This window comes from Lithobates pipiens, unplaced genomic scaffold (assembly GCF_037356315.1).
Source record: "Lithobates pipiens isolate NorthernLeopardFrog02 unplaced genomic scaffold, aLitPip1_a1.2 Scaffold_10, whole genome shotgun sequence".
NCBI lineage: Eukaryota > Metazoa > Chordata > Amphibia > Anura > Ranidae > Lithobates > Lithobates pipiens.
The window spans coordinates 66,307,022-66,333,270 of NW_027507686.1; the positions used below are offsets into that span (position 1 = coordinate 66,307,022).

Consider the following 26,249-nt stretch of genomic DNA (forward strand, 5'->3'; position numbering starts at 1 on the left):
TGTTTTTTTCTCTGGAAAAATGTAAGCGCAATTCTTATGTTTACAACAATAAATATTCCTTGAGGAATTATGCTATACGCCCTGTTTTTCCTCTCTTTTCTCTTTATGATTGGGCTGATTTGCCGATTTGTTTTACCTGCCTTATCCATCGTTTTGCAGTATTTGTCTGAAGACCGTATCCACATAGTGAGCCTGAATTCCCTGGTCATCCTGTAAAGCCTGTTTGACCCATTTGGGACTTGTCTGCTTCCCTTTTTTTTTTATTTACACCTTGGACATTAATTTGTCACGGAACACGTGTCACTATTTATATTGCATTTTTTCATGTGTCAATTTTATTTTTGATATTGATCATTATTTGCTTAGCGCTGCAAAGTTTCTATATATATCTCTGTTTATTTTACACTTTTGTCCTGGCTGCTACTGTGTAGACAGTGCGGTATATTTTGTTATTTACTTTCATGATAGAAGAATCCATTATCCTGTGCAAGGATAAAGGAGGTGACACAATGGGGGGAATTTACTAAAACTGATGCACTCAGAATCTGGTGCAGCAGTGCATGGTAATCAATCAGTTTCTAAATTCAGCTTGGTCAATTAAACTTCAGCAATACAACCTGGAAGCTTATTGGTTTCTATACAGAGCTGCATCAGATTTTGCATGCTCCTGTTTTAGTAAATAACTCCCAATGTAAACTAAAATGGTGTGCATGCAAATGAAAACTTGGAGCTTTTTATAGCTTCATGGACTTTATGGCTTGGGGATCCTAACGCCCCATACACACGATCGCATTTTCCATCAACAAAACCGTGGATTTTTGTTCAAAGGTTGTTGGCTCGAACTTATCTTGCATACACACGGTCACGCAAATGTTGGCCAACAATTACGATTGTAGTGACGTACAAGATGTACGTGATCTCTATTACGAACGCTAGTTTTACAAGACCAAGCGCTTCCGGCTCCTACTTGATTCCAAGCATACGTGGACTTTTGTGCGACAGACTTGTGTACACCTGATCAGAAAGTCCAACAAAAATTTGTTGGAGGCAAATTTGAGATCCTGCTAGCCAACATTTGTTGGTGGAAAGTCCGACAACAAATGTTCGATGGAGCATACACGCAGTAGGACTTTCTGCCAACAAGCTCACATCCAACATTTGTTGTCGGAAAATCCAATCGTGTGTACGGGGCATAAGGGTAAGCTAAATCCCACCAGCAAAAAATAACAAAAATCATTGTTTTGCCACAATAGGGAGAATTTTTAAAATCATGAAATATTTTTTTCCTCCTTATATCAACACCTGGCTCTTTAGTTCACAGACATACTTCAATGTGTGAAGAGGTTTATCATAATTTAACAAACAGATGATTGGTTATATCTCTAGATACAGTATCTCAAAGTGTTAAAATAAAAGCAGTGACAGATATCTGTGTCTTACAGTGGCAACACAGATAACCATACACAAAGACAGAAATAGTCCTTATCTTCTGCATTTGTCTTTTATGAAACTCTGTTTGCTGCACCAGTTTAATTTTGAAGCATGTTATTAAATAGAAATTCAAAAAATACCTTCTAATGTGTGGTTCTCTTGAGTTTGACACATCGAAATCTGCAGAAGGCGGAAAAGAAATTATTCTTTAAATAAAAGAATGACACCCAAAATTCCCAGTTACATCAATATGGGTGGATTAAAAAAAAAAAAAAAAGAAACCTGAGAAGCCATTAGCCTAGTAATGAATATAACAAAATGCTGTTATAAATATACCTTGTTTGGAAATATCCCAAACTCACACTTACAAACCCAAAAAACATCATGACTTACTGTAGTTAGCTCTATTCAACCAAATATATCACCATCATATGGGTGTGCCATATGTTCCTGGGCACACCCTAATCCCCCCATGTGGCGCAGATTTCTCCCTGCTGCCCCTGTGTCCCCCCACAGCACTGATAGCTTCCCTCCTTTCCTGCCAGTGCGGGGGATGTCTCAAGATGGAGAGCAGGGGAAGGGGCCAGTAAATATGTAATTTATCGACCCCTTCCTTTTCTGAATGAACACAGTTTCTTAAAAGGTGAGACATCTGAGATCTGTTCAGATCCCTGATATTTCACGAAAAAGCCCCCCAATAGGGCTTCTAAAAAAAATTGTAAAAAGATTTTGAAAAATTCTAAAAAAAAATCTAAAACAATAAAAAAAAAACTACTGACACTAATTTCTGCTTACAAATTCTCCGTGTTCATCCGATCCGCTCTGCAGACTGATAGAAAAATAGGATTTTCCTCCGTCTGCAGAATCGGACAATTGCGGAGGCGGACAATAGCGGGTGTCTGCGGATGTTCATCTGCAGATACTCGCTATCCCATAGGGATGCATGTATGTCCGTATTTCATCCGCAAACTGATGGATGAAATACAGACATACTGTCTGCATGTGTGAAAGGGGTCTTAAACTATATATACATTACTATCTATAAATATGCAAATTAGAAAAGGCAATAACAATATCCCTTATTCCCCTTTAAAAGACCAGAAGAAAAAATCCCTAATGCAGGGAATAATTCCCCACTGGTCAAGTACCTCCCCAAAAAAACATGACAGATAATCCAAAAAGATAATCTCCTCTCAAAATATGAGGAGGAGATAAATCATGCAGTCCCCCCCCCCCCCCCCCCCCCCATATAAACACCTGTTAATTCCCCAGGCCACCTAGGGTGAGATCTGAACGGGGCAATTCCTGAAAGGAACAGTGTGATTCTGTAACTACAGAGATAGTTCACACTATTCAATTTTTGGAGTAATACAGTCACTGTAACCAGTCGTTCAAAATACATATGTCATTCCCACAGTCAATCAGTCAGTCAGGGACATAGATGATGTCATAGGAAGGGGACAAAATAATAAATAATAGTCCAAACAAAGAGTGGGGGGGGGATGTACTCCTCACGATCGTAAAGATGTGTCCTCGAATGTAAATAATTCCTGCTGTGTGGTCTTGATGATGGCATGTGAATAAATGAACAATAGTAGACACTTGATTGAGATAAATGGATCGCTAGGCACTGCAGTCTCAAACTGGTCCGGTATATTGCACAGATAGGAACAATTTCACAGATATAGTCAGTGTAACCTTGTGCCAAGGTTCCCACAGCGTGCAGGTATATCCTAGAGCAGTGGTTCTCAACCTTTCCAATGCCTTGTACACACGGTCGGACATTCTGACAACAAAATCCATTGGAAGTTTGTGCCAAACTTGTCTTGCAAACACACAGTTGGACAAAGTTGTCTGAAAATCCGATCGTTCTTAACGAGGTGATGTACAACACGTACGTCAGGACTATAAACGGGCCAGTAGCCAACAGCTTTCGTCTTGTAATTTATTCTAAGCATGCGTGGCACTTTGTCCATCGGAATTGTCTACACACGATTGGAATTTAAACGATCTGATTTTGTTGTCGGAAAATTTTAGATCCAGCTCTCAAACTTTGTGTGTCGGAAATTCCGACGGAAAAAGTCAGATGGAGCCCACACGCAATCGGATTTTCCGACAACACGATCCGATCGCACATTTTCCGTCGTAAATTCCGACCGTGTGTACAGGGCATTATGCCGTGACCCATTGATAAAATTTCCAAAGTTGTGGGGACCCCTACCAGTAAAATTATTTTCGTAGCGTGGGTTGTTAGCACCCAAGGCAAGACAAGTAATTTGCGCCTCTAACCCATGGACATTTAGCGCTCCCGAGTCCCTTCCAATTGTGCAGTATTTAAACCTCTAAAGCCCCGTACACACGAGAGGACTTATGTCCGACAGACTTCCGAAGGAGTTCTGCCGGAGTTCCGACAGAGTTCTGACGGACTTTTCGACTGAGCGGACTTGGCCACACACAATCACACCAAACTCCGACGGATTCGAACGTGATGACGTATGACTGGACTCGAATAAGGAAGTTCATAGCCAGTAGCCAATAGCTGCCCTAGCGTCGGTTTTAGTCCGTCGGAATAGCATACACACGAGCGAATTTTTCGGAGGGACCGGGTCCGGCGGAGTTCCGTCGGAAAAAAATTGAAGCATGTTCCATTTTCTAAAGTCCGTCAGACTTTTGCGAATCAAAAGTCCGTTGCAGCCCACACACGATCGAATAGTCTGACGGAATCATTCCGTCGGACTTTGGATGTTGAAAAGTCCGCTCGTGTGTACGCGGCATAATAGTACATTTTTGTTCTCCTTTCTTTCCCTTTTATCTCTTTATCCTAATTTCTTGTTTTTTTATTCCATCCCTCTCTCTAGCCGTCTTTAGGGCCCTTTCACACTGAGGCATTTTTCAGGTGCTACAGCGCTAAAAAATAGCGCCTGTATAGTGCCTGAAAAAAGAAGCTCCTTTCACACCATAGTGAAAGCCGGAGGGCTTTCACACTGGAGTGGTGCGCTGGCAGGACGGTAAAAAAAAAAGTTCCTACCCATTGAAATCAATGGGGCAGAGCGGCTATGCTGCAGTGGCGCTTTGCCGGAGGTTTTAACCCTTTTTTGGCCACTGGCGGGGGTTAAAACTGCCCCGCTAGCGGCCGAATACTGCCACTAAGACTACGGTAAAGTGGCGCTAAAAATATCGCCAATGCCAGCACCGGCCCAGTGTGAAAGGGGCCTAATTGTTCTTTCTCGTATTCTCTCTCCTTTTTCTTTGTTCCTCCCCCTCTTTTCCTCTCCCTTCCATGTATTCTCTATTTTTATTCCTTGATGGGGAGTGGGGTGAATGGGATGAGTGGCAGTGCTGGCGGGGAGTTGGGATGAGTGGGAGTTCTGATCAGACAACTTAGATGCTCTTAAACAAGGTCATCTGCTGATGTAAGAACTGTAGTGGGGACTTTTAATGGCAACTCTAATCATAAGTAGTGTTACTCACTTTGTCTCCGCCTTCACTGTGTCTCCAGCTCTGTGGTGTCTTGCAGCAGTGACACCTATGCCAAAATTAGGAGATAGGGTCTCCTCCAGACCCTCCCACTTCACATTCCTCACCAGTCAGCTGACCTCTAGTCTCCGCCCCCCACCCATGCTGTGAACTGAATGTGTGACTGCGAAGAGGCTGAGTGGGTGGCCGCGAGCTACAGGAACAGCCCAGCTGGGCGGCCCCAGGCTTCAGAGACAGCCCTGCTAGGCGCCCGTGAAAAGGCTGGGAGCGTGGCGCGGGCTTCAGGAACAGCCCAGGATTTGGTGACCCCTGGCAAATTGTCATTTGACGAGCAGGCAACTAACATTGACAGTATTATATGAAACACTGTTGTGGTTACTTTATGATAGCTGGTCACACAGAGATCTCTCCAATGCAGGACGAGATTCGGTCTGTATGCGGTAACCTTAGATCTCCAGCTGATGACTCCTGATCTGTGATTCTTGCAATGGTTCCAAATCCAAATAAAGTGTCAGTGCACGACAGACTGCTGGCAATTCACTAAGTAATTTGGTTCATAGCTGCAGTGTCTGTTCTCAACAGTCGATTATCTATATAGGCACATGTTGAGGTAATTTGTGCTGTTTATTTCAAAGTTGTATATGATCAACTTCCAGTTCAATTTCTCAAGCCCATAAAAAAAGTGTTGGCTAGGGCAGGTAAGCAAAATGGTGGTGCTGTCCCAGCATAAAAGCTAAAGGCTTACTCGTTTCATTCCTTCAGTGGTGGAACTTCATCAGGTGCTTATAGGGGGTGTGTTTATATAAGGGGAGGGAGGGATCCACTAACTGCATGATTTATCTCCTCCTCATATTTTGAGAGATTATTTGGATCATGTGTCATATGTTTTTTTGGGGAGGTCCTTGACCAGTGGGGAATTATTCCCTGTATTATGCCGCGTACACACGACCGGACTTTTCGAGGGACTAGTTCCGACGGTCTTTCCGACGGACTTTCGGTGGAGTTCCGACGGACTTTCCGAATGAACGAACTTGGCCACACACAATCACACCAAAGTCTGACGGATTCGAACGTGATGACGTACGACTGCACTAGAATAAGGAAGTTCATAGCCAGTAGCCAATAGCTGCCCTAGTGTCGGTTTTTGTCCGTCGGACTAGCATACACACAATCTGTTTTCTCGGTCCGGTGGAGTTCCGGTGGAAAAATGTAAAACATGTTCTATTTCTAAAGTCCGCCGGATTTTTGGCAAGCAAAGGTCCGATGGAGCCCACACAACATCGAATTGTCTGACGGACTCGTTCCGTCGGACCTTTGCTGTCAAAAAGTACGGTCGTGTGTATGCGGCATTAGGGATTTTATCTTCTGGTCTATTAAAGGGGAATAAGGGATATTGTTATTGCCTTTTGTAATTTGCTCATTTATAGCTATTAAAGTATATGTAGTTTAACTCTTTAGGGTGTGTATTTATATCATATAATCTTTGATTATACCCCCCGATATACACTCGGTGAGTGCTACCTCTTGTCCATCACAGGCAGGATTCCCATATATCCACAAATTTTGCTTATCTTCAACTTCAACATCCACTTTAGCATGCGTATAATATAGATCCCCACTTACAAGATGAAGTTGATCCTCTTGTTGTATAGCAAAAGGAATCAAACCATTCAAACCACTCTCCAGTGTTCTCTCCTCATGGCAGCTCCAGTGTTGTTTGTGTATGAGAAAAGAAGAGAAGGACAGGCCAAGTTGCAGTCAGTGTTGGGCTATCCCCTTTTTGCTGTCTCCAGTGGTGTTCCCAGTGAATGGCTGTGCAGGGGAGGTGTGTCAGGACAAGTCTCATCATTGGAAGAGAGCAGCCTGAGTTCCCAGCATAGCTAGAGAACAGACCACTGTGGTCAGTTTTTAATAGGGATTGTCAGGAACACCAGGGATTTCAAACAAAAGCAATACAAAGAGAACAGGATACTTTTTCAGACAAAATAAGAAAAAAATGCTAATAATGAAAAATATAAAATAATAATGTGCAAAATTCGTTAGAAGGTTAAACACACATCAATGAATGTTTAAATGAATGAATAAAACTTAAAGTGGTTGTAAACCCTTACAAACCACTTTGACCTACAGGTAAGCCTAGATTAAGGCTTACCTGTAGGTCCAAGAAATATCTCCTAAACCTATATGGTTTAGGAGATATTTGCCCGAAAACAGGCACCGCTGTCTACGGCGCATGCGCCGTAGACAGCGGCGCGCAGGCGCACTGAGTGCGGCATTCTCAACTACGGAGCTGCCGCGCGTGTCGGCTCCCGTGCGCATGCGGGGGAGTGACGCCATCGCGGCTTCACCGAATGACAGTGGCGGGGCTGCGAGACCCCACCAAGAAGATGGATGTGGCGGACTACAGGGGACAGCGGCGACTTCGCTGGCTCCTGTGTCAGGTAAGTGACACATAATGGACTACTATGCGATGCATAGTAGTCCATTATGCTTTGCCTTTGCAGGGAATGAAAGAGGAAGTAAACTCATCAGGGTTTACTTCCTCTTTAAGTCACAAAGAAAAAAGTGTCCGTGCAATCATGTAATCCTAATAATCCAAATACATATGTAATCTGCTTTCACCACGTGATCCACAACTGTTATAAGATGGACTCTTACCAGATAGATAGGACTCTATTATGGAGTCATAAACACCCATATAGTGATAATTAAGGCAGCTCGTGTCATCCAACTACACGGATCAAAGATGAGGCAGGTTCAAATAGCAGCTCAGTAGATTTACAAAAATGAACTCCCATCATGGATATGCAATAAAACAAAGCATTCACATAGCGTAAGTTCCGTAAAGAACACTTTATTAAAACAAACAGTTGGAGGTACAGTGTCTCTGAATAATTCAGGCATATAGGATGAATAAAATGTGTCAACGAACCATAAATAAGCTTGTGTACACAGCAAGGCAGGCATGGCGGCTGCACATACGTAGACTCCGCCCTACATGTTTAGTCACAACTGACATCATTGGGGGCATGTATGATATTTCCACTAAGGATCTGCTAGTAATAAATTGGTTAATCATACACTTTTAACACAGATCTGGAAGGGTTATTCATGCACTTCTAACTGGGATCTCATCTGCCAGCAAGAAAAGGGTGAATTGTGAACAGTCACCAGGGACCTTCTAGCAATGAAAGGGTTATCCTGCACCTCCTCTGAGATCTACTATCTCCACTCAGTAGCCGCAACAGCACATACCTCCATCCAATCTGCTCTGCAGCCTGACTAAGCCTTTGGTGTTGAGATTTTAACCGTATCATGTTCACAGACCCTAACAGTGATCTGTACCATGTCCTCAGCCTTTAACCATCTTTTGTAGTATGTCCAGGCCTGTAAACATCTCTTGTAGTATGTCCGCAGCCTCTAACCGTCTCCCATGTGTCAGGGCTGGCCCCGGCCCTTCCTTCTCAGAGCAGGCCACTTAGCTGTCGGTTAATTACCAGCTCCAACCTTTTCTACAGTGACTCACCTGATGATGATATCCTGTTCGTCAGTCCTGCTGGTTACTTAAGCTGTTCAGTTCAGTTCCTCTCTGCCTTCGCCTTGGTCAAAACATCCAGAGACTCTCTCCTGTGTACCTGTTGAAGACTTGCTTGGCTGAGGTCCCTTCTGGTTCCTGATCCTGCTTGCTGTTCCACTATACGGATTCTCCAGTTTCCTGATTTCCTGGCCTGTCCTGAAGTACACTGATCTCTGGCTCCCTGACAGCCTGGCTTGTCTGACTATCCATTCCAGTTACCGAACTCTGGTTATGATTTGATTACATTGCTCTGTTTACCTTTTACTATTATTAAACAAGTGTGATTTTAACTGTACTTCTGTCTCAGTCTGATTCATGTAGTATGTTCTCAGCCTGTAACCATCTCCCGTCATATGTCCGCAGCTTGTAAACCATCTTCTGCAGTATGTCTGCAGCCTCTAACCATCTCCTGCATCATGTCCGCAGCCTGTAACCATCTCCTCTACCATGTCCTCAGCCTGCAACCATCATCTGTACCATGTTCACAGCCTTTAACCATCATCATTCCATGTCTTTAGGTTCTAACCATCTCCTGTAGTATGTCCTCAGCCCCTAACTATCTCCTGTATCATGTTCACAATCTCTAACCATCTCTTGTATCATGTCCACTATCTCTGACCATCTCTTGTATCATGTCCACAATCCCTAACCATCTCTTGTATCATCCAAACCAGAACAGAAATTGAGGGGACCTCTATTCTATTGATCCTGGTGGCTACTTGGATTTCCCCTAAATTTCTGTGTTGATATCTAATTGTCTATGGGACAACAATTGAAGGGAAATCGCTTCAGCTGGACACAGATGACAAAACCTATGATTATATTAACTTGACCATGGAAATTGAGAAATATGCTTTTTGGCTTTTCTTGCAACTTAAACACATTTCTAATAACACTAGCTATATGTTTATAGCTTAACCACTTCAATACTGGGCACTTCCTGCCCAGACCAATTTTCAGCGCTATCACAAATAGAGCTTTCTTTTGGTGGTATTTGATCACCTTTAGGTTTTTTAATTTTTGCGCTACAAATAAAAGACTGAAAATTTTGAAAAAAATAAAGTTTTTCTCCATTTGTTACAAAACTTTGTAAATAAGTACATTTTATCCTTCACTGATGGGCACTGATGAGGCTGCACTGAAGGGCACTGATGAGGCAGTACTGATTGGCACTGATGAGGTGGCACATATACAGCACTGATAGGCACTACTGATAAGAAGCACTGCTGGGCACTGATAGGTGGCACCGATGGGCACTGAAAGGCAGCACTGATGGGTACTCATAGACGGCACTGATGGGCATGGATAGGTGGCACTGATGGGCATGGATAGGTGGCACTGATGGGCACTTATAGGTGGCACTGATGGGCACTCATAGATGGCACTGATGGGCACTCATAGATGGCACTGGAGGGCACATATAGGCAGCACTGATGGGCACTGGTGGGCACTGATAGGCAGCACTGATCAGAGGTGCTAGCAGGCATCACTCATGGGCACAGGGTGCCATCCCTAATGGGCAATGAATCCCATCCATGGTGGGCTCTAGTGGGCTTACCTGGTGGTCATGGGTGGGCATCCCTGGTGGCCATGGGTGGGCATTCTTCCTGGCCATGGGTGAGCATACCTGGTGGTCCTGGGTGGGCATCCTTGGGGGGGCTGCACTGATAATCAGTGCAGACCTCCCCTGTCAGGAGAGCAGCCGATCGGCTCTCCTCTACTCAAGCCTGTCAGTGCGAGTAGAGGAAAAGCCGATACACACAGTTTTTCCTGTTTACACTGTGATCAGCTGTGATTGGACACAGCTGATCACGTGGTAAAGAGCCTCCGTCAGAGGGCACGGCTTATCCTGCTAGATGTTATATGATGCCCAGTTAGGATAACAGAACCACTTTCCGGCCATAATTTTGCTATATGGCATGGGGGAAGTGGTTAAATATTGATATTTGCACTCTTTCGCACTTAAAATGGTAATTTTATGTAGTGTCAATAAAAAAATGTGGCTCGGTCAGTAAAGTTCATGATTTTTGTCGGTAAGGCTACTTTCACACTGGGACAGGGGCTCGTTAGTGGTAAAGCGCCGCTAATTTTAGTGGTGCTTTTTGCCCGATAGCATGTCGCTTTTAACCCCCCCGCGCTAGTGGCCGAATAAAAGGTTAAAAGCACCCGCAATGCCCCGCTGCCGAAGTGCTTTGCAGGCGATTCGGCAGTGGTGCCAATTGATTTCAATGGCAGGGGCAGGGAGGAGTGGTGTATTCACCGCTCCTGCACCGCCCAAAAGATGCTGTTTGCAGGACTTTTTCTAATGTCCTGCAAGCCCACCGCCCCAATGTGAAAGCACTTGGGCTCGCACACTGGGGCTGCAGAGGAGGTGTTTTTCAGGTGCTTTACAGGCACTATTTTTATCCCAAAAGTGCCTGGACATCGCCCAAGTGTGAAACGGGTCTAAAAAATTGGTGTTTGTAAATTTTGGGCATCCTGTCAATAAATTTCACTTTGGGGGGGTTGGCAACACTGGTAAGGGGTGGGATCTGTCCCTAGCAATGTGAATGTTTGTGATTTTGTGTGGGCACCCACAGCATGCAGGCAGACTTGATTGTCTGTGAATGAACATGTTTTTCAGAGGGTCCCATCACGGTGGTGGTACTCCAGGGGCCGGTTGTAAGTGCAACCTTTGCGACCCTGGTAGTTCCGAAACTGATGTGTTGCTACAAATTGTAGGCAGCAATATTATTTGGCACACATATTTGGATAAAATTTTATTTGGGAACCACTATATAATTGCTTTAAAAGCATTTACTATTCTGTATCAGGTTTGGCTTTTAGATAGAAAATTAGAGAGGCAGGGGATCCTGAATTATTTTGATATGGGGGTCCATCAGACGTAGTTATTGCCCTTAGAGCCAGCAGTCATAAAGTCATACTATACTTTACACCATCCAACATCTAGAGTGCATAATTCTTCAACATTATTAACTGCACCAGTGGTGATGGTTTCAAAATATGGAAAAATAAATACATTTTATTCCTTAAACTAGTGCTAAACCTACATTTATTTCTAGAGCAACCAAAATTACTATATGTGTGTAGAACCCTCAGTGTACAGAGTAGGTCAATTTAGCTCGCTCTTTCTATAGGCAGAGGAGTTGGGGTTAATTTTTTGTGCTTAGCTGTGCAAAGCTCTAAGGGCTGGGGCTCCGTTACCTCCCCCTGGCTTCTAGAACTTGCTGGATAGTTCTGGAACTTAAAGGGGGGAGGAACAGAGACTAAAGCCTGAATATTTATAGAGTTTCTACCAATCCCTGGGGAGATAAGGCCCAGAAGCTGGGGAAATAGGCCATAAATATTTAAGAGCCTGGAAGTGAGAGAGCAGAGTCCAATCCTCTGGAAGGGCCCTGTGTGCTGGGGGGCTCTGCCCCTGTGCTAAAAGAAGGACAGGAAAAGGAGAGAGCGGGTGGAAGAGAGAGAGCAGCTGGAACTCTCAACCCTTTACCAGTGTCAGCTGGCCTTAGCTAGCAGACAAGATCTGGCCTATGCAGCAGAAAGTCGGTACAGCAGCCTCTTGAACTTCAGGATTTGCAAAAGAGGGACTGAGTAAATAACTTCTGTTTTTTCATCATACCCCAAGCTCTGATAGAGAGAATAGCATGATGCAATACTTTGCATAGCCATAACCGAGGGATTACTTAGTGCCAATATAAAGCCATCAGAAGCCATCCCACACCTCTAGCTTGAGTCTGCAGCAGCCAGGTGTGTTGGCACTTGCATTCTTCAGTTGGAATGTTTTGTCACTGTTCTTGTTGTGTCAACAACCCTACGGGTGGACACTGTTATTGATGTTAATAATTAGCAGCTAGTGAGATTAGCAAGTCCTCAAGCTTTAATTTAGGTTCTCCAGTTCTGGGCATCCCATGCCTTCCCTTTCCCCATGCAAGTTTATCCCCTAAATAAAAAAATAAATAAAACAAAGTGCCCTGGACTAATTATTAGGTCTGTGAAAAAGTTAAAAAATTACTGTTGCCTCACTGCATGACAAAGGTTTGCATGTGTATTCTGCATTTCTATGTATGGGCTTATATAGGCATAATGATAATCATAACTTATTAGCTGCATCTGATGTTTACTAATCAAGTATATAGCCTACCTAATTAAGAGCTTACCAAAGACACATACACACTGCAATATGGAATCATACTAAAATCATTATTAATAAACCATCTTTTTTGCCCTGGTGGTAAAAGTGGCACTCAATTTTTATGTAGCCCACTGGCTCTTCATGTGTGGCCTGCTGTGTTCTGGAATGGGTCTGCAGCTTCTTGGGCATAGGTGGGCACTTTGCAGAGCAGCATTGGGGTGCCAGATGCTGAAACACTCTCTGCACTTCAAAAAGAGTAGTAAAATTAAGGCAGTGCTGTCAGACGAAGTCATCTCTGACAATACGAGTAGAGTAACCACTGAACACCATGGCTGGGGATTACATTTCAAAGCCACTGCAATGAGCACTAATGCAGGTGGGAATTTAAAAAAACTGGTGTAGACCACCAATGGGGAAGGGGAGGTTAACAGTACTGCCACTGCATTGCTTAGGGTTATTATTGCCTTCAACTGACAACAGTGTAGGGGGCTATTATTGTGATCACTTTCACCAATGCTGGGGTTTTTTTTATGGCCAATGATACCAATGTGATGGGGTTTTTTACTGTGGTCACTGACACCAATACTGTTGGTTTTATTGCCTTCACTCACACCAATTCTAGAAGTTAAAGTGATCGTAAAGGCTCATTTTTTCTAATTAACAAACATGTCATACTTACCTCCACTGTGCACTTAGTTTTGCACAGAGTGCCACGATCATCCTCTTTCGGGGTCCCCTGGCAGCGCTATCAGCTCCTTCCCGCATCTTATAACCCCCTAGGAGAGACGATTTCCTGGGGGGCTACCTTGTGGGCGTGCTTCCAAGTCCAGCATTTGCATCCACATACATTTGATTGACAGCAGCGGGAGCCAATGGCTGTGCTGCTATCAATCTATCCAATTAAGAGCCGAGAACCCCGGGCAGAGAGGTACAGCGGGTTTCTACCGAGGGAACAAATGGGCTTAGGTGAGTAAAACGGGGGTTGGAGGGGCGGCCACTGTCAGAAGTTTTTTTTACCTTAATGCATCCTTAAAAAACATGAGGGTTTACAACCCTTTTAATATTATGTCCACTGACACCAATGCTGGGAGTTTATATTGCAGCCACTGACAAAATCGATGAGTCCTCCATTCTCTTCAGCATGAGTTGTATTATTTTGTAAAAAAATTGCAGCAGGACCATCCTTTTTGAATATTACAATGTGCTACAACCAATTTGATTAATTTTTGTTTATTTTCCAGTTGACCACCACTGCCATACAGTCTGTTTCAAAATGGCTGGGTATGGCTGAGTATGGCTGGGTACGCCTGAGTATGGCTGAGCATGGCTGGATACAGCTTGGTATGGCTGAGTATGGCTGGGTACGGCTGGGTATGGCTGGATATGGCCGAGTATGGCTGGGTATGGCTGGATATGGCTGAGTATGGCTGGGTATGGTTGGGTATGGCTGAGCATGGCTGGGTACAGCTCGGTATGGTTGAGTATGGCTGGGTATGGCCGAGTATGGCTGGGTACAGCTTAGTATGGCTGGGTACAGCTGAGTATGGCTGGGTATCGCCGAGTATGGCTGAGCATGGCTGGGTACAGCTCGGTATGGCTCAGTATGGCTGGGTACGGCTGAGTACAGCTGGGTATGGCTGGGTACAGCTGAGTATGGCTGGGTATGGCTGGGGGTGGTGCACTTGCAGGATGGGAAAATCACACATCACAATGAATGGGAGGCAGTTTTTATGCGCTTTACAGGCGTTATTTCAAGTGCTAAAACGCCTGAAAACTGCCATAGTGTGAAAGGGGTCTTAAACACTGGTGGATTATGCATTGTGGGTGCATGGGCGCCGCCCAAACTATTCATGTGCCGGCCCCTTTCAGGATGCCAGACACGTGAAATACTATGAGGAGATAGGCACGGGGAGGGGTGTATTTTGAAGCACAGAGGCTCTAATGGGCTTCAAAATAGGATGGGCTCAGGGCACAGAGCATTGAGTCCCGATTCCACCCTGTTGTGTGACATAGCGAATTGATTTTCGCTATTTTAAATTTTACGTTCGTCCCTGCCAATCAGGAGGCAGGTCAGTGAGACCTATCTCCCTATTGGCCAAAGCATTAGGCGATCCTATTGGATGCCTAACTCTTTGGCGGAAGAGGAGACACGGCTGAGGAAGCCTAAGGAGCTGAGCAGACACAGGAGTCGCCTGCCATTGCAGAAGAAGAAGAGGAGAGCCCCGTCACTCCAGGAGAGGAGCAGAGCCCCGCCACATGTGCGGTAAGTGCCGCTGGACCGGCTGCGGGGGGGTTGGTTAAAGTGACAGCTGGGGGACGTGCCTGGCTGCATATGGGCACAGTGGCTGTATTTGGTGGGCACAGTGGTTTTATTTGGTGGGAAAAGTGGCTGTATATGATGGGCACAGTGGCTGCATATGATGGGCACACTGCTGCATTTGATGGCAAAGTGGCTGCATATGATGGGCACAGTGGCTACATTTGATGGGCACAGTGGCTGCATTTGAAGGGCAAAATGGCTTCATATGATGGCACAGAGGCTGCAATTAATGGCACAGTGGTTGCAATCGATGGCACAGTGGCTGCAATTAATGGCACAGTGGCTGCATTTGATGGGAAAAGTGGTTGAATTTGATAGGCACATTAAGGCTGCAATTGATGGGGTTTTTTTAAAAGTATTTTTCATAATTTTTCAGTTTATTTGCCCCTCCCCAAAAAAATTTGGAGCACCAGCCGCCGCTGGACTTAAACCCAAAAGTGGAACTTACGCTCGTTGTACGTCTTCCCCCCTCAGGTACCACATTTGGCACTTTTCCGGGGGGGGGGGGGGGACACCTTTCGGGGGGGACATTAGCTTTATGTTTTATTACTTTTAATGGATTGTACAGCTGCTGGCTTTTATTTTTTGCAGTGGTGGGCGGACCTCCGCTTTAATGTCACTAATATACAATATGTCCCAAATGACAAACTCATCAAGGATCTTCCCTTCATATGATTTAGGAATTTATTATTTTTCATGTTTGTTGGTTTACTGTAAGTTGTAGTACCTGCAGCTCATCTTGTAGAAGGTCTGATCCTGATTTTTTTTTCTAGCCAAAATTATGTCTAAAACTATAAAAGAGCCTTGCTATCCTTTCTGTTTTATGGCGTTAGGCATGAGATTTCCATAAAGTGGAAATCTTTAAACCCACCTACAAAAGCTGATTATTAGAGTCCTTCCATATTATAGGCTTATGCACTCCAACCATCTGCCCCAACAGCAGATAACACGCTTTAGGGAGGGAGAAAAGTGCTATAATAATCAGGAGCATAGAAAACATAAACATAAAAAAACCGAAGCAACAAGGAAAACTGTTCTGAAGGAAATATAGTGCTATCATTGTTGACCAACTCCAAAAAAATACTAGTTTTCTGACTAACATGCTGATCCAATGTCTTCCATACTTTCTAGGTCAGTGATTCTCAACCATGGTTCCATGGAACCCTAGGGTTCCTCCAGAGGTTGCTAGGGGTTCCTTCAGCATTGGGCCATTTCTGCCTCCCGAATAAGTTCCCACCGACACCATTGTTCCTTTTATCTATCTGTAAGGAGGTAATTCTTCCCAATGACCACAAGTGTGAGGACCATTCTTCCCACTGACCATCACACTAATGTATCGTGAGTTGTAGATTTCTAATTTTTAGCAGGGGTTTAGCTGGAGAACTATTTCAAGGGTTCCTCGGTGTTGAAAAGGTTGAGAAAGGCTGTTCTAGGTCGTTGACCAGGAACAAATGTGCAGATGTGATTTTTCTGTGACTTTTTAATAGGAATACTTTTTTTCTAGATCAGTAACTCAGAGCCCTTTGAAGCAAGAGGATCAACATAACAGTGGGGCAATTAGGATTTTTGAGAGAATGGCAGCAATTCCAGCCTACAATTTCCTTTTTAGTTTGTTGGGAATATGCATACTCAATAATGACCTCAGTGTCACCATACTTAATGTTTATGTAAGACTGGGGGATGATATGTGGAGAGAGAGTGGACCTGGAGGAGTTATCGGGCTTCTATAGTTACATTCCTGTGTTGCTCCATTGATTTATCATTTCCATTCATTATATTTAATAAAAGAACAACGAAGACAAAAAACATCTAATAATCTGACCTACCTTAATCTCTTTGTTTTATGTTTTTTTTTTCATTTTTGTTGCCCGTTGTCACTTCCCACGTTGTTGTCACTTCCCAGCTTCCCTTTCCCCTCCCCCACAGCGTCTTCCCTTCTTCTGCTACCCTTTACTCTATAAACAGCTTACAACTTTTCCCCTATAACAGATATGATCTTAGCACAGTAGCCAGACTGTCTGCAACACTTGCTTTTTTTTTTTTTTTTGCTACAACAAATCTGCAGTCAGATACATCAATCACTATCTATATTCCTTGGTTGCATGTTTTTTAGGGATTGTTGGTGATGTTATTGTGACATAAGTGTCTGATTCCTAATACAGGTATGTTCCCCCTGTGGAGGTTGTAGGACCACAAGTTCCAGCATGCTAAAAGATTTCAGGGTGCAGCAATGTATTGCTGCATCAAGGAGCAATATCCGTAAGAGTTACATTACACTAGCCATTAATACCTACTGCAAAAATATTCCCAAAGGGCCACCCATTAAAATCATGTACTGAATTAATCATTAGGGCCATAATTGCTTCATCATTAAATCATTAGCTTTATGTTTTATTACTTTTAATGGATTTCATTAAGCAAAATAAAAATGTAAGGTGTTGTGCATTTTACTATTTGATCATTACAACTGTCAATGAAAAGGAACAACTAACCCTGGAGCAAATCCCATTTAATTCATACAAGCTGATCTTCCTCATTATGTCTAACGATCGTTTTCTGGAGAAGGACCATTTGAAATGATCTCTTCTATAACTGATCAATTGTCTCTTACTACATGTATAGTGCCTTGAAAAAGTATTCATATCCCTTGACATTTTCCACATTTTGTCATGTTACAACCAAAAACGTAAATGTATTTTATTGGGATTTTACGTGATAGACCAAGCCAATGTGGTACATACTTGTGAAGTGGAAGGAAAGTGATAAATGGTTTTCAAATTTTTTTACAAATACATTTCTGAAAAGTGTGGCTTTCATTTGTAATCAGCCTCCTTCACTCTTGATACTCCTAACTTAACCACTTCAATACCAGGCACTTAAACACCTTCCTGCCCAGACCAATTTTGAGCTTTCAGCGCTGTCGCAATTTGAATGACAATTGCGCGGTCATGCTACACTGTACCCAAATGAAATTTTTATCATTTTTTTCCCACAAATAGAGCTTTCTTTTGGTGGTATTTGATCACCTCTGCGGTTTTTATTTTTTGCTAAACAAATAAAAAAATACCGAAAATTTTGAGAGAAAAAATTTATTTTTTTTGTTTCAGTTTCAAAACTTTGCAAATAAGTTTTCTCCTTCACTGATGGGCACTGATGGGGTTACACTGATGGGCAATGATAAGGCGGCACTGATGGGCACTGATGAGGTGGCACCAATGAAGTGGCACTGATGAGGTGGCATTGATGGACACCGATATGTGGCACTGATAGGTGGCACTGATGGGTGGCACTGATGGGCGACACGGATGGGCACTGATAGGTGGCACAAATTGGCACTGATAGCTGGCACGGATTGGCATGGATGGGCATGGATAGGTGGCACAGGTGGGCATTGGTTAGTCGGCACAGATGGGCATGGGTAGGCGGCACAGGTGGGCATGGGTAAGCGGCACAGGTGGGCATGGATGGGCACTGATAGGCGGCACAGATGGGAACTGATAGGCGGCATTGTATTATAATATATTGTACTAATGGATGCCAATCAGTGCCAATCAATAATGCATGCCAATCAGTGATGCCCATTGTGGGCACTGATTGGCATCCATTATGGGCACTGATTGGCATCCATTGTGGCACTGACTGGAATCCCTGGTGGTCTAGGGTGGCATACCTTGTCCTGGGCATCCCTGGTGGTCTGGTGGCGTCCCTGGTGGTCCAGTGTGGGCATCCTCGGGGGGGCTGTGCTGATAATCGATCAGCACAGACCCCCCCTGTCAGAGGAGCAGCCGATCGGCTCTCCTCTACTCGCGTCTGACAGACGTGAGTGAGGAAAAGCCGATCACCGGCTTTTCCTATTTACACTGTGATCAGCCGTGATTGGACACGGCTGATCACGTGGTAAAGAGTCTCCGTCGGAGACTCTTTACCGAGATCGTAGTTGCTGGGTGTCAGACTGACACCCCGCAACAACGATCGCTGCGATGCGCGCCCCCGGGGGCGCGCAGCGGCTCATAATCCTGATCACGTCATATGACGTCCGGTCAGGATTATGCAACCACTTTGCCACCGTCTATTTGTTATAGGACGGGCGGCAAGTGGTTAAATCTAGTGGAACCAATTGCCTTCAGAAGTCACCTAATTAGCAAATAGAGTCCACCTGTGTGTGATTTAATCACAGTATAAATACAACTGTTCTGTGAAGCCCTCTGAGGTTTGTTAGAGAACCTTAGTGAACAAACAGTATCATGAAGGCCAAGGAACACACCAGACAGGTCAGGGATAAAGTTGTGGAGAAGTTTAAAGCAGGTTTAGGTTATAAAAAAATATCCAAAGCTTTAAACATCTCACGGAGCTCTGTTCAATCCATCATCCAAAATGGAAAGAGTTTGGCACAACTGCAAACCTACCAAGGGATGGCCGTCCACCTAAACTGACAGGCCGAGCAAGGAGAGCATTAATCAGAGAAGCAGCCAAGAGGCCCATGATGACTCTGGAGGAGCTGCAGAGATTCACAGCTCAGGTGGGAGAATCTGTCCACAGGACAACTATTAGTCGCGCTCTCCACAAATCTGGCCTTTATAAAAGGAGTGGCAAGAAGAAAGCCATTGTTGAAAGAAAGCCATTTGTAGTTTGCGAGAAGCCATGTGGGAGACACGGCAAACATGTGGAAGAGGGTGCTCTGGTCAGATGAGACCAAAATTGAACTTTTTTGGCCTAAAAGCAAAACGCTATGTGTGGCAGAAAACTAACACTGCACATCACTCTGATCCCACCATCCCCACCGTAAAACATGGTGGTGGCAGCATCATGTTGTGGGGATGCTCTTCTTCAGCAGGGACAGGGAAGCTGGTCAGAGTTGATAGGAAGAGCCAAAATACAGGGCAATCTTAGAAGAAAACCTGTTATGCCACATACACATGACCGGACTTTCCATCAGAATAAACTCTGACGGTCTTTCCAACGGAGTTCCGACCGAATGGACTTGCCTACACACGATCACACCAAAGTCCGTTCGTTTTGAACGTGATGATGTACGACAGGACTAGAAAAGGAAGTTTAATAGCCAGTAGCCAATAGCTGCCCTTGCGTCATATTTGGTCCGTCGGACTATCATACAGCCGAACGGTTTTCACGATAGGAAATGATTCCGTCGGAAAGATTTAAAACATGTTCTATTTCTAGGTCCGTCAGAATTTTTGAATAAAAAAAAAGTCTGCTGAAGCCCACACATGATTAGAATATCCAATGAAATTATTCCGCCTGACGTTTTCTGCCGGAAAGTACGGTCGTGTGTACGCGGCATTAGAGTTTGCAGTAGACCTGAGACTGAGAGGAGGTTCACCTTCCAGCAGGACAATGACCCTAAATATACAGCCAGAGCTACAATGGAATGGTTTAGAGAAAAAGCATATTTATGTGTTAGAATGGCCCAGTCAAAGTCCAGACCTAAATCCAATTGAGAATTCGTGGCAAGACTTGAAAATTGCTGTTCACAGATGCTTTCCATCCAATCTGACAGAGTAATTTTGCAAAGAAGAATGGGCAAAAATGTCACTCTCTAGATGTGCAAAGACATACCCAAAATGACTTGCAGATGTAATTGCAGCGAAAGGTGGTTCAACAAAGTTATGAGTCAGGAGGACTGAATACAAATGTGTGCCACACTTTTCACATATTTATTTGTAAGAAAATGTTGAAAACCATTTATCATTTTCCCTCCACTTCACAATTATGTGCCACTTTGTGTTGGTCTATCACATAAAATCCAAATAAAATACTTTTACGATTTTGGTTGTGACATGACAAAATGTAGAAAATGTCAAAGGTTATCAGGGTGAATATAAATCAATGATTTAAAAAAATAAAAATAAAAAAAAACTTTTTTAAATTTAAATTGATTTTATTTGATTATCAAAATTATTTTAATAAAATGCTTTTGGCGTAACAATCTATCTAAAGATAGTTTTCTATTTAAGATACAAAATAAATTATAAAATCTGCGCTTGGTAAAAAAATTGGAAATGAAAAAAATTTATTTTAAAAATTAATTTTAATTTTTTTTAAAAAAAATCAGCAGCTGAACACAATAACCCAGATACTGGGCACAACAACGTACAAAATAGCTAACAGTGCAGCGCTTACCACTAAGTGAATTTACATATAATTAAATATAAATAAATAAACTTACATAAGAATGAAAAAAACTTAAATATTTGGTGGATCCAAAAAGAATTTGAACCTCAATTAGAAAACGTGTTTGCAAAAGAATTTGGTTAATTACCAAAAAAAGTTGCCTAAAAAAATTATTATATTTGCCAAAAAAATGGCATCCAACAGCAATTCAAAAAAAAACCCATGCAGTTAAACATGTGAAAACAAATTTTCAAGTCCCATACAAAACATGTGAAGATAAATTTTCAAAGGTGTAGAGTGGCATCCAATGTAAGTGAACAAAAGTATAATTGATCCTGTGTATTCAGGATAGGGGGATTCAGGGTAGATACGCTCACCCTTTGTGCTATTAGCATTCGTTTATTTTTATACTTTGCTAGCAAAATTGTCAATTTTTTTACGTTACGACTACTTTTATACGACTCGGTCGAGTCTTTTGTAGTACTTAACATTATTCGGTTGAATAATAAACTCCACGTGTTTAAAAAACTTTATTACACGATTGGGCGCACTTCTTTATCTTTTTGTCTATATGGTGATATGATATCCTGAGACATTCGAAAAGACCGGAACGGACCCGGACTACGTAACACCCGAAGGTGTGGGCTGGCTTTCAGCTTCCCACATTGAAAACTCTACGCGGCTGTGTGGACCGTTCAGAGAGAGGATTCGAATCGTTTCGGTGATTGTGGAGCGTCTGAAGGCCTGGGTCGTCGTCCGACTGTCCGCTTCGAATCGTTTGGAAATTCGTATCTGTGTACACTAATTGGCGATCTGGTAAGCCTCCATTACTTACTTGATTTGTAGCTGGGAAAAGCACACGTGGTCAAGCACTCTTTCCTGAATACACAGGATCAATTATACTTTTGTTCACTTACATTGGATGCCACTCTACACCTTTGAAAATTTATCTTCACATGTTTTGTATGGGACTTGAAAATTTGTTTTCACATGTTTAACTGCATGGGTTTTTTTTGAATTGCTGTTGGATGTCATTTTTTTGGCAAATATAATAATTTTTTTAGGCAACTTTTTTTGGTAATTAACCAAATTCTTTTGCAAACACGTTTTCTAATTGAGGTTCAAATTCTTTTTGGATCCACCAAATATTTAAGTTTTTTTTCATTCTTATGTAAGTTTATTTATATTTAATTATATGTAAATTCACTTAGTGGTAAGCGCTGCACTGTTAGCTATTTTCTATTTAAGATACATTAATAATTTAGTTTATTCTGCAATAGTTAAATTTTTGGTAAACTCCTTCAATGAATCCAAGCTCTGAAAGCTAAGATAACATTCACTGCATTAATGTATTCGCACAATTTCACAGTAACCATGGGATAAAGCAAAGTTTAGAAATATTCCTTTATCCCATTGTTATGCAGATCGATGTGCACTACAAACTGTATCAGTTCTGATATCGCTGTTTTACTAACCTGACAGCTTATTATTCTAAATAGAAAACCTTCATTTTGTTTGCAAATATTAAAGATTCTAATTAGCAGCAAGAATAATTCCTTACATTTAAAGAGCACCTGTCATTTCAGATCCATCATTGCACCGCCTGTTAGTGATCACCCACTCACCTGGTACCACCACGTCCCTCACCTTATTGTGTCACTGCCGCATCATCAGCCCTCCCATTAAAGTAAATGGGACTTTCGGTGAGACAACAGAGGGTCAGAGGAGGAGCTGCTGTGGGGCAGAAATGACAGTTTCTCGTTAAAAATTATGATGTAAATCAAGTTGATTTAAATCAAGCTATTTTACTAGTAATTTAAATCATGATTTAAATCGACCTGATTTAAATTGACTTGATTTAAATCAAATCGACCCTGAAGGGTATGAATACTAATATTAAGGCACTGTATGGCTGGGAATTGTTCTTCATTGCATTTTGTGTACACTTGCTGCATGCTGCATTGGTATACACTCCCCCATACAATGCATAAACGGCATCAGCCTCTTTTACCGTACATTCACATCTATGCGTGTGGCCGCGGGTGCAGGAATCGCAGCGATTCCCCCACCCACATTGAAAACACACTGCTCTGAATTGCACCCCACACGCATGTAAAATCGCAGTGCGTGTGCGAGAACCGCAAGTAAACTGCATGGTCAAAAAGACCAGGTGATTTCCCTGCGGCTGCGTTTTTGAAAAGGTGCGGGCACCTTTTTTCCAGAAATGCAGGCATGGCAGCCCATTCATTTGAATGAGCTACCGTGCCCACGCAAATGCAGCCCGCACAGAACGCAGAGATGTGAACCTAGGGTTAGGAAATGTGTTTTATTAGTTTCATTGGAAAACATGCAGTCTGCAGTTCTGAATTCTGACCGCATTAACAAAACATCCAGATCAATTTCTGATTTCTGGGTCAGCTTTTAAATAGTAAATCTTGCGGCTGCAACTCAGTACATAAAGCATGTAGACACGGAGAAGTGTTTCAGCTGTTAATCCACAAAATATTAAAATATGTCTTAACTATGCATCTCTGACTGTGAAATAATGGTTGATGACAGATATAGTGATTGCAGCATTTTAGAAGCAGAAAATGTATTCTACTACCTGCAATTGCAACACATTGTCAGAGCTCAGGGGGAGGAAACTTCATGGACCTTATCGCCAACACCAATCTTTAAAATCATTTTCTCGTTTGACTGTGCTAAAGGTCTTATTTCCCAGTGTTACAACATGCTACATAGTAAATATCTGGATGGCTACCCCACCAAGGCCCGTGAAAAATGGGAAAGGGATGTGGGACCACTATCAGGTGACCAGTGGGGAGATGCGCTGCAGGCTGTGGTATCCAGCTCTTTCATTTCATCACAGAAACTCTCAATTGTACATAGTAGTGAGATCACACTACACTCCTACTAGGTTCTATGATATGGGTATGCTCACAGATCCAACATGTTATAGATGCAAACGCCATAGGGTGAACTGATCCATCTTCTCTGGAGTTGTCCTAAGCTCCACCGCAATTGGACAGCTGTCCTGGATACCCTAACAGGGTGTTTGAAGTTACCTTACCGCTTGACCCTAGATACTGCTTGTTAGGAATCTTATCTGACCTCATACTAGAAGAGCCCAAGAGGGTGGCATTTAATCAAGCTCCCGGAAACTACTTCTCCTGCTATGGAAGTTGTCCAACCCTCTTTCACACCGAATGTGTGTGACGCACATGGGTGGCACTCTTATTTTTGAGATATATCTATACCAACATAGGGGATGCATGGGAAAGTTTGAAAAGGTATGGGCACCGTGGTTGGACACCCCTGGACTGCGTGAACTTGTTCAGATGCGTTTGCTGCAATGACCTGATAGACCTTCAATAACTCCTGATAACAATGGTTGATAATAAGCTGGAGACAGAGCGCTTTTCATGTGTCCCAAGTCTATTATTCATTACACAGTGGCAGTTTTACCTACACATGTTCATATGCTCTTGTATCTGGTTTTCCTTTTTTCTTTGTATTGAAGGCTGCTTGATAAATGTGCTTTCAAAGTGTAATGCGAATTACTGTCGCCAGAATGTACCTGTTTGCTTATTGATCAATAAAGAACCTGTTTGATTAAAAAAATAAAATAAAGGAGCAGAACATCTCTTGGACCTTCTGCACATTACAATTTATAAAGTTTACAGAGAATGGTGGAACAAAAAAAAAAACATCCAGATTGCAACAGTTCTGTGAGCGAAAAAACATTGTTAATGAGAGGTCAGAGGAGAAAGGCCAGATTTGTTCAAGCTGACAGGAAGCCCACCCAACTACAGTGGAAGCTTGGATTACGAGCATAATCCATTCCAGGAGAATGCTTGTAATCCAAAGCACTCGCATACCAAAGCGAGTTTCCCAATAGAAGTCAATGGAAACTAAGATAATTCGTTCTGCATTGACTTCTATTACATGCAATACCGCACGTGGCCAGAGGTGGGATGCCGGAGAGCCTTGGAAATACTCGGGGACAGCTCGGGTGAACTCAGAAAGGCTCGAAAACACTCAAGAACTGAGTATTTCTGAGTGTTTCCCAGTATTTCCGAGTGGTTCAGAGTATTTCAGAATGGCTCCGAACCGTTCAGAGTGTCACTGGCGCCCCAGCACCTCTGGCCAAATGCAGTACTGCAAACCCCATTAGCTTGAATTCTGCACGTTTTGCGAGACAACGCTCGTAAACCGAGTCAAAATTGTAAATAAAAAAAGTTGCTCATCTTTCAAAAGGCTCGTTGACCGCATTACTCGTGAACCAAGATTCCACTGTACTCAAATATCCACTCCAAGTGTTATATAGAAGCTTCACTGCACCTGAGCAACACAAACCAAAAACACCATTTCATTCATTTTAAATATTCAAAGCAAACTCCCCCATCCATCACCCCCCCCCCCCCGCATTTCTGTCTGTGGCCATCTTGAGTAAGGGCAAATGAGTCATGTAGCATTTACTTCCTGGAATCCATCTGCCCTTAGCTCAGGCATGCATGCAGGAGAGTGTGCTGAGAAAACCCCTCCCCCTCCTAAAGAATTCTGGGATGTGTGCCATAATTTGCCGAAACAAGAAACCAGGACGTTACTGAAGGAATGTAAAAAAAAAAAAAAAGAAAAAAGGTTAAAACAAGTAAATATGATTTACTTTCCATTTTACTAATGCTAGCAGCATGAGGATTAAAAATAATCAATGTTGATTGAAAGAGTGAAGTCCCGCTTTATAAAATACTGGTTTTCTATAGAAAAGATAGACCTTGTATCAAGTTTTTATTGCTACAGAAACATACCCCAGGCTCCACTCCAGACTTGCTCCTTTCAACCCACATGGGTTAGCCTTCCAATGCCACTTACTGCTATAGACAGCTATAGATGAGGGTGGTGGCGAGTTTTTTCATATCGTATTTGTATTGGTGCAGCAATGCACCAACACCTTTGCAGCCATTGTGCTACATGCTGGGTGTTTGGTGTGCTGCATGTACCTTTAAGAAGGGGTGGGCTCCCGTTCAGTCCACCTGACCTCATCTATCCATTAGAATGCATGTGCCTCCACTGTGGGGACACTCATACTTTAGTGTTAGGACCACAGATACAATGGTGCCTTGGCGAGGCTCTGTGACTTACGCATGCGTTTGCAAATGCATGCGGACTAAACCCCT

The 26,249-nt window shown here is 43.0% G+C and overlaps 1 protein-coding gene across 4 annotated transcripts in view; it reads right to left on the reverse strand.

Annotated features, from left to right (window-relative positions):
* Nucleotides 1–26,249, reverse strand: part of VEGFB (vascular endothelial growth factor B) — a 98,676-nt gene that overhangs the window by 40,744 nt on the left and 31,683 nt on the right. For 3 of the 4 annotated variants that reach the window (XM_077455780.1, XM_077455781.1, XM_077455782.1), the window contains one exon: nucleotides 1,572–1,611. The exons of the other annotated variant lie outside the window; for it this stretch is intronic. In XM_077455780.1, coding sequence (XP_077311906.1) covers nucleotides 1,572–1,611 — 40 coding nt within the window. The remainder of the gene's footprint in view (nucleotides 1–1,571; nucleotides 1,612–26,249) is intronic. 4 annotated transcript variants of the gene reach the window in all.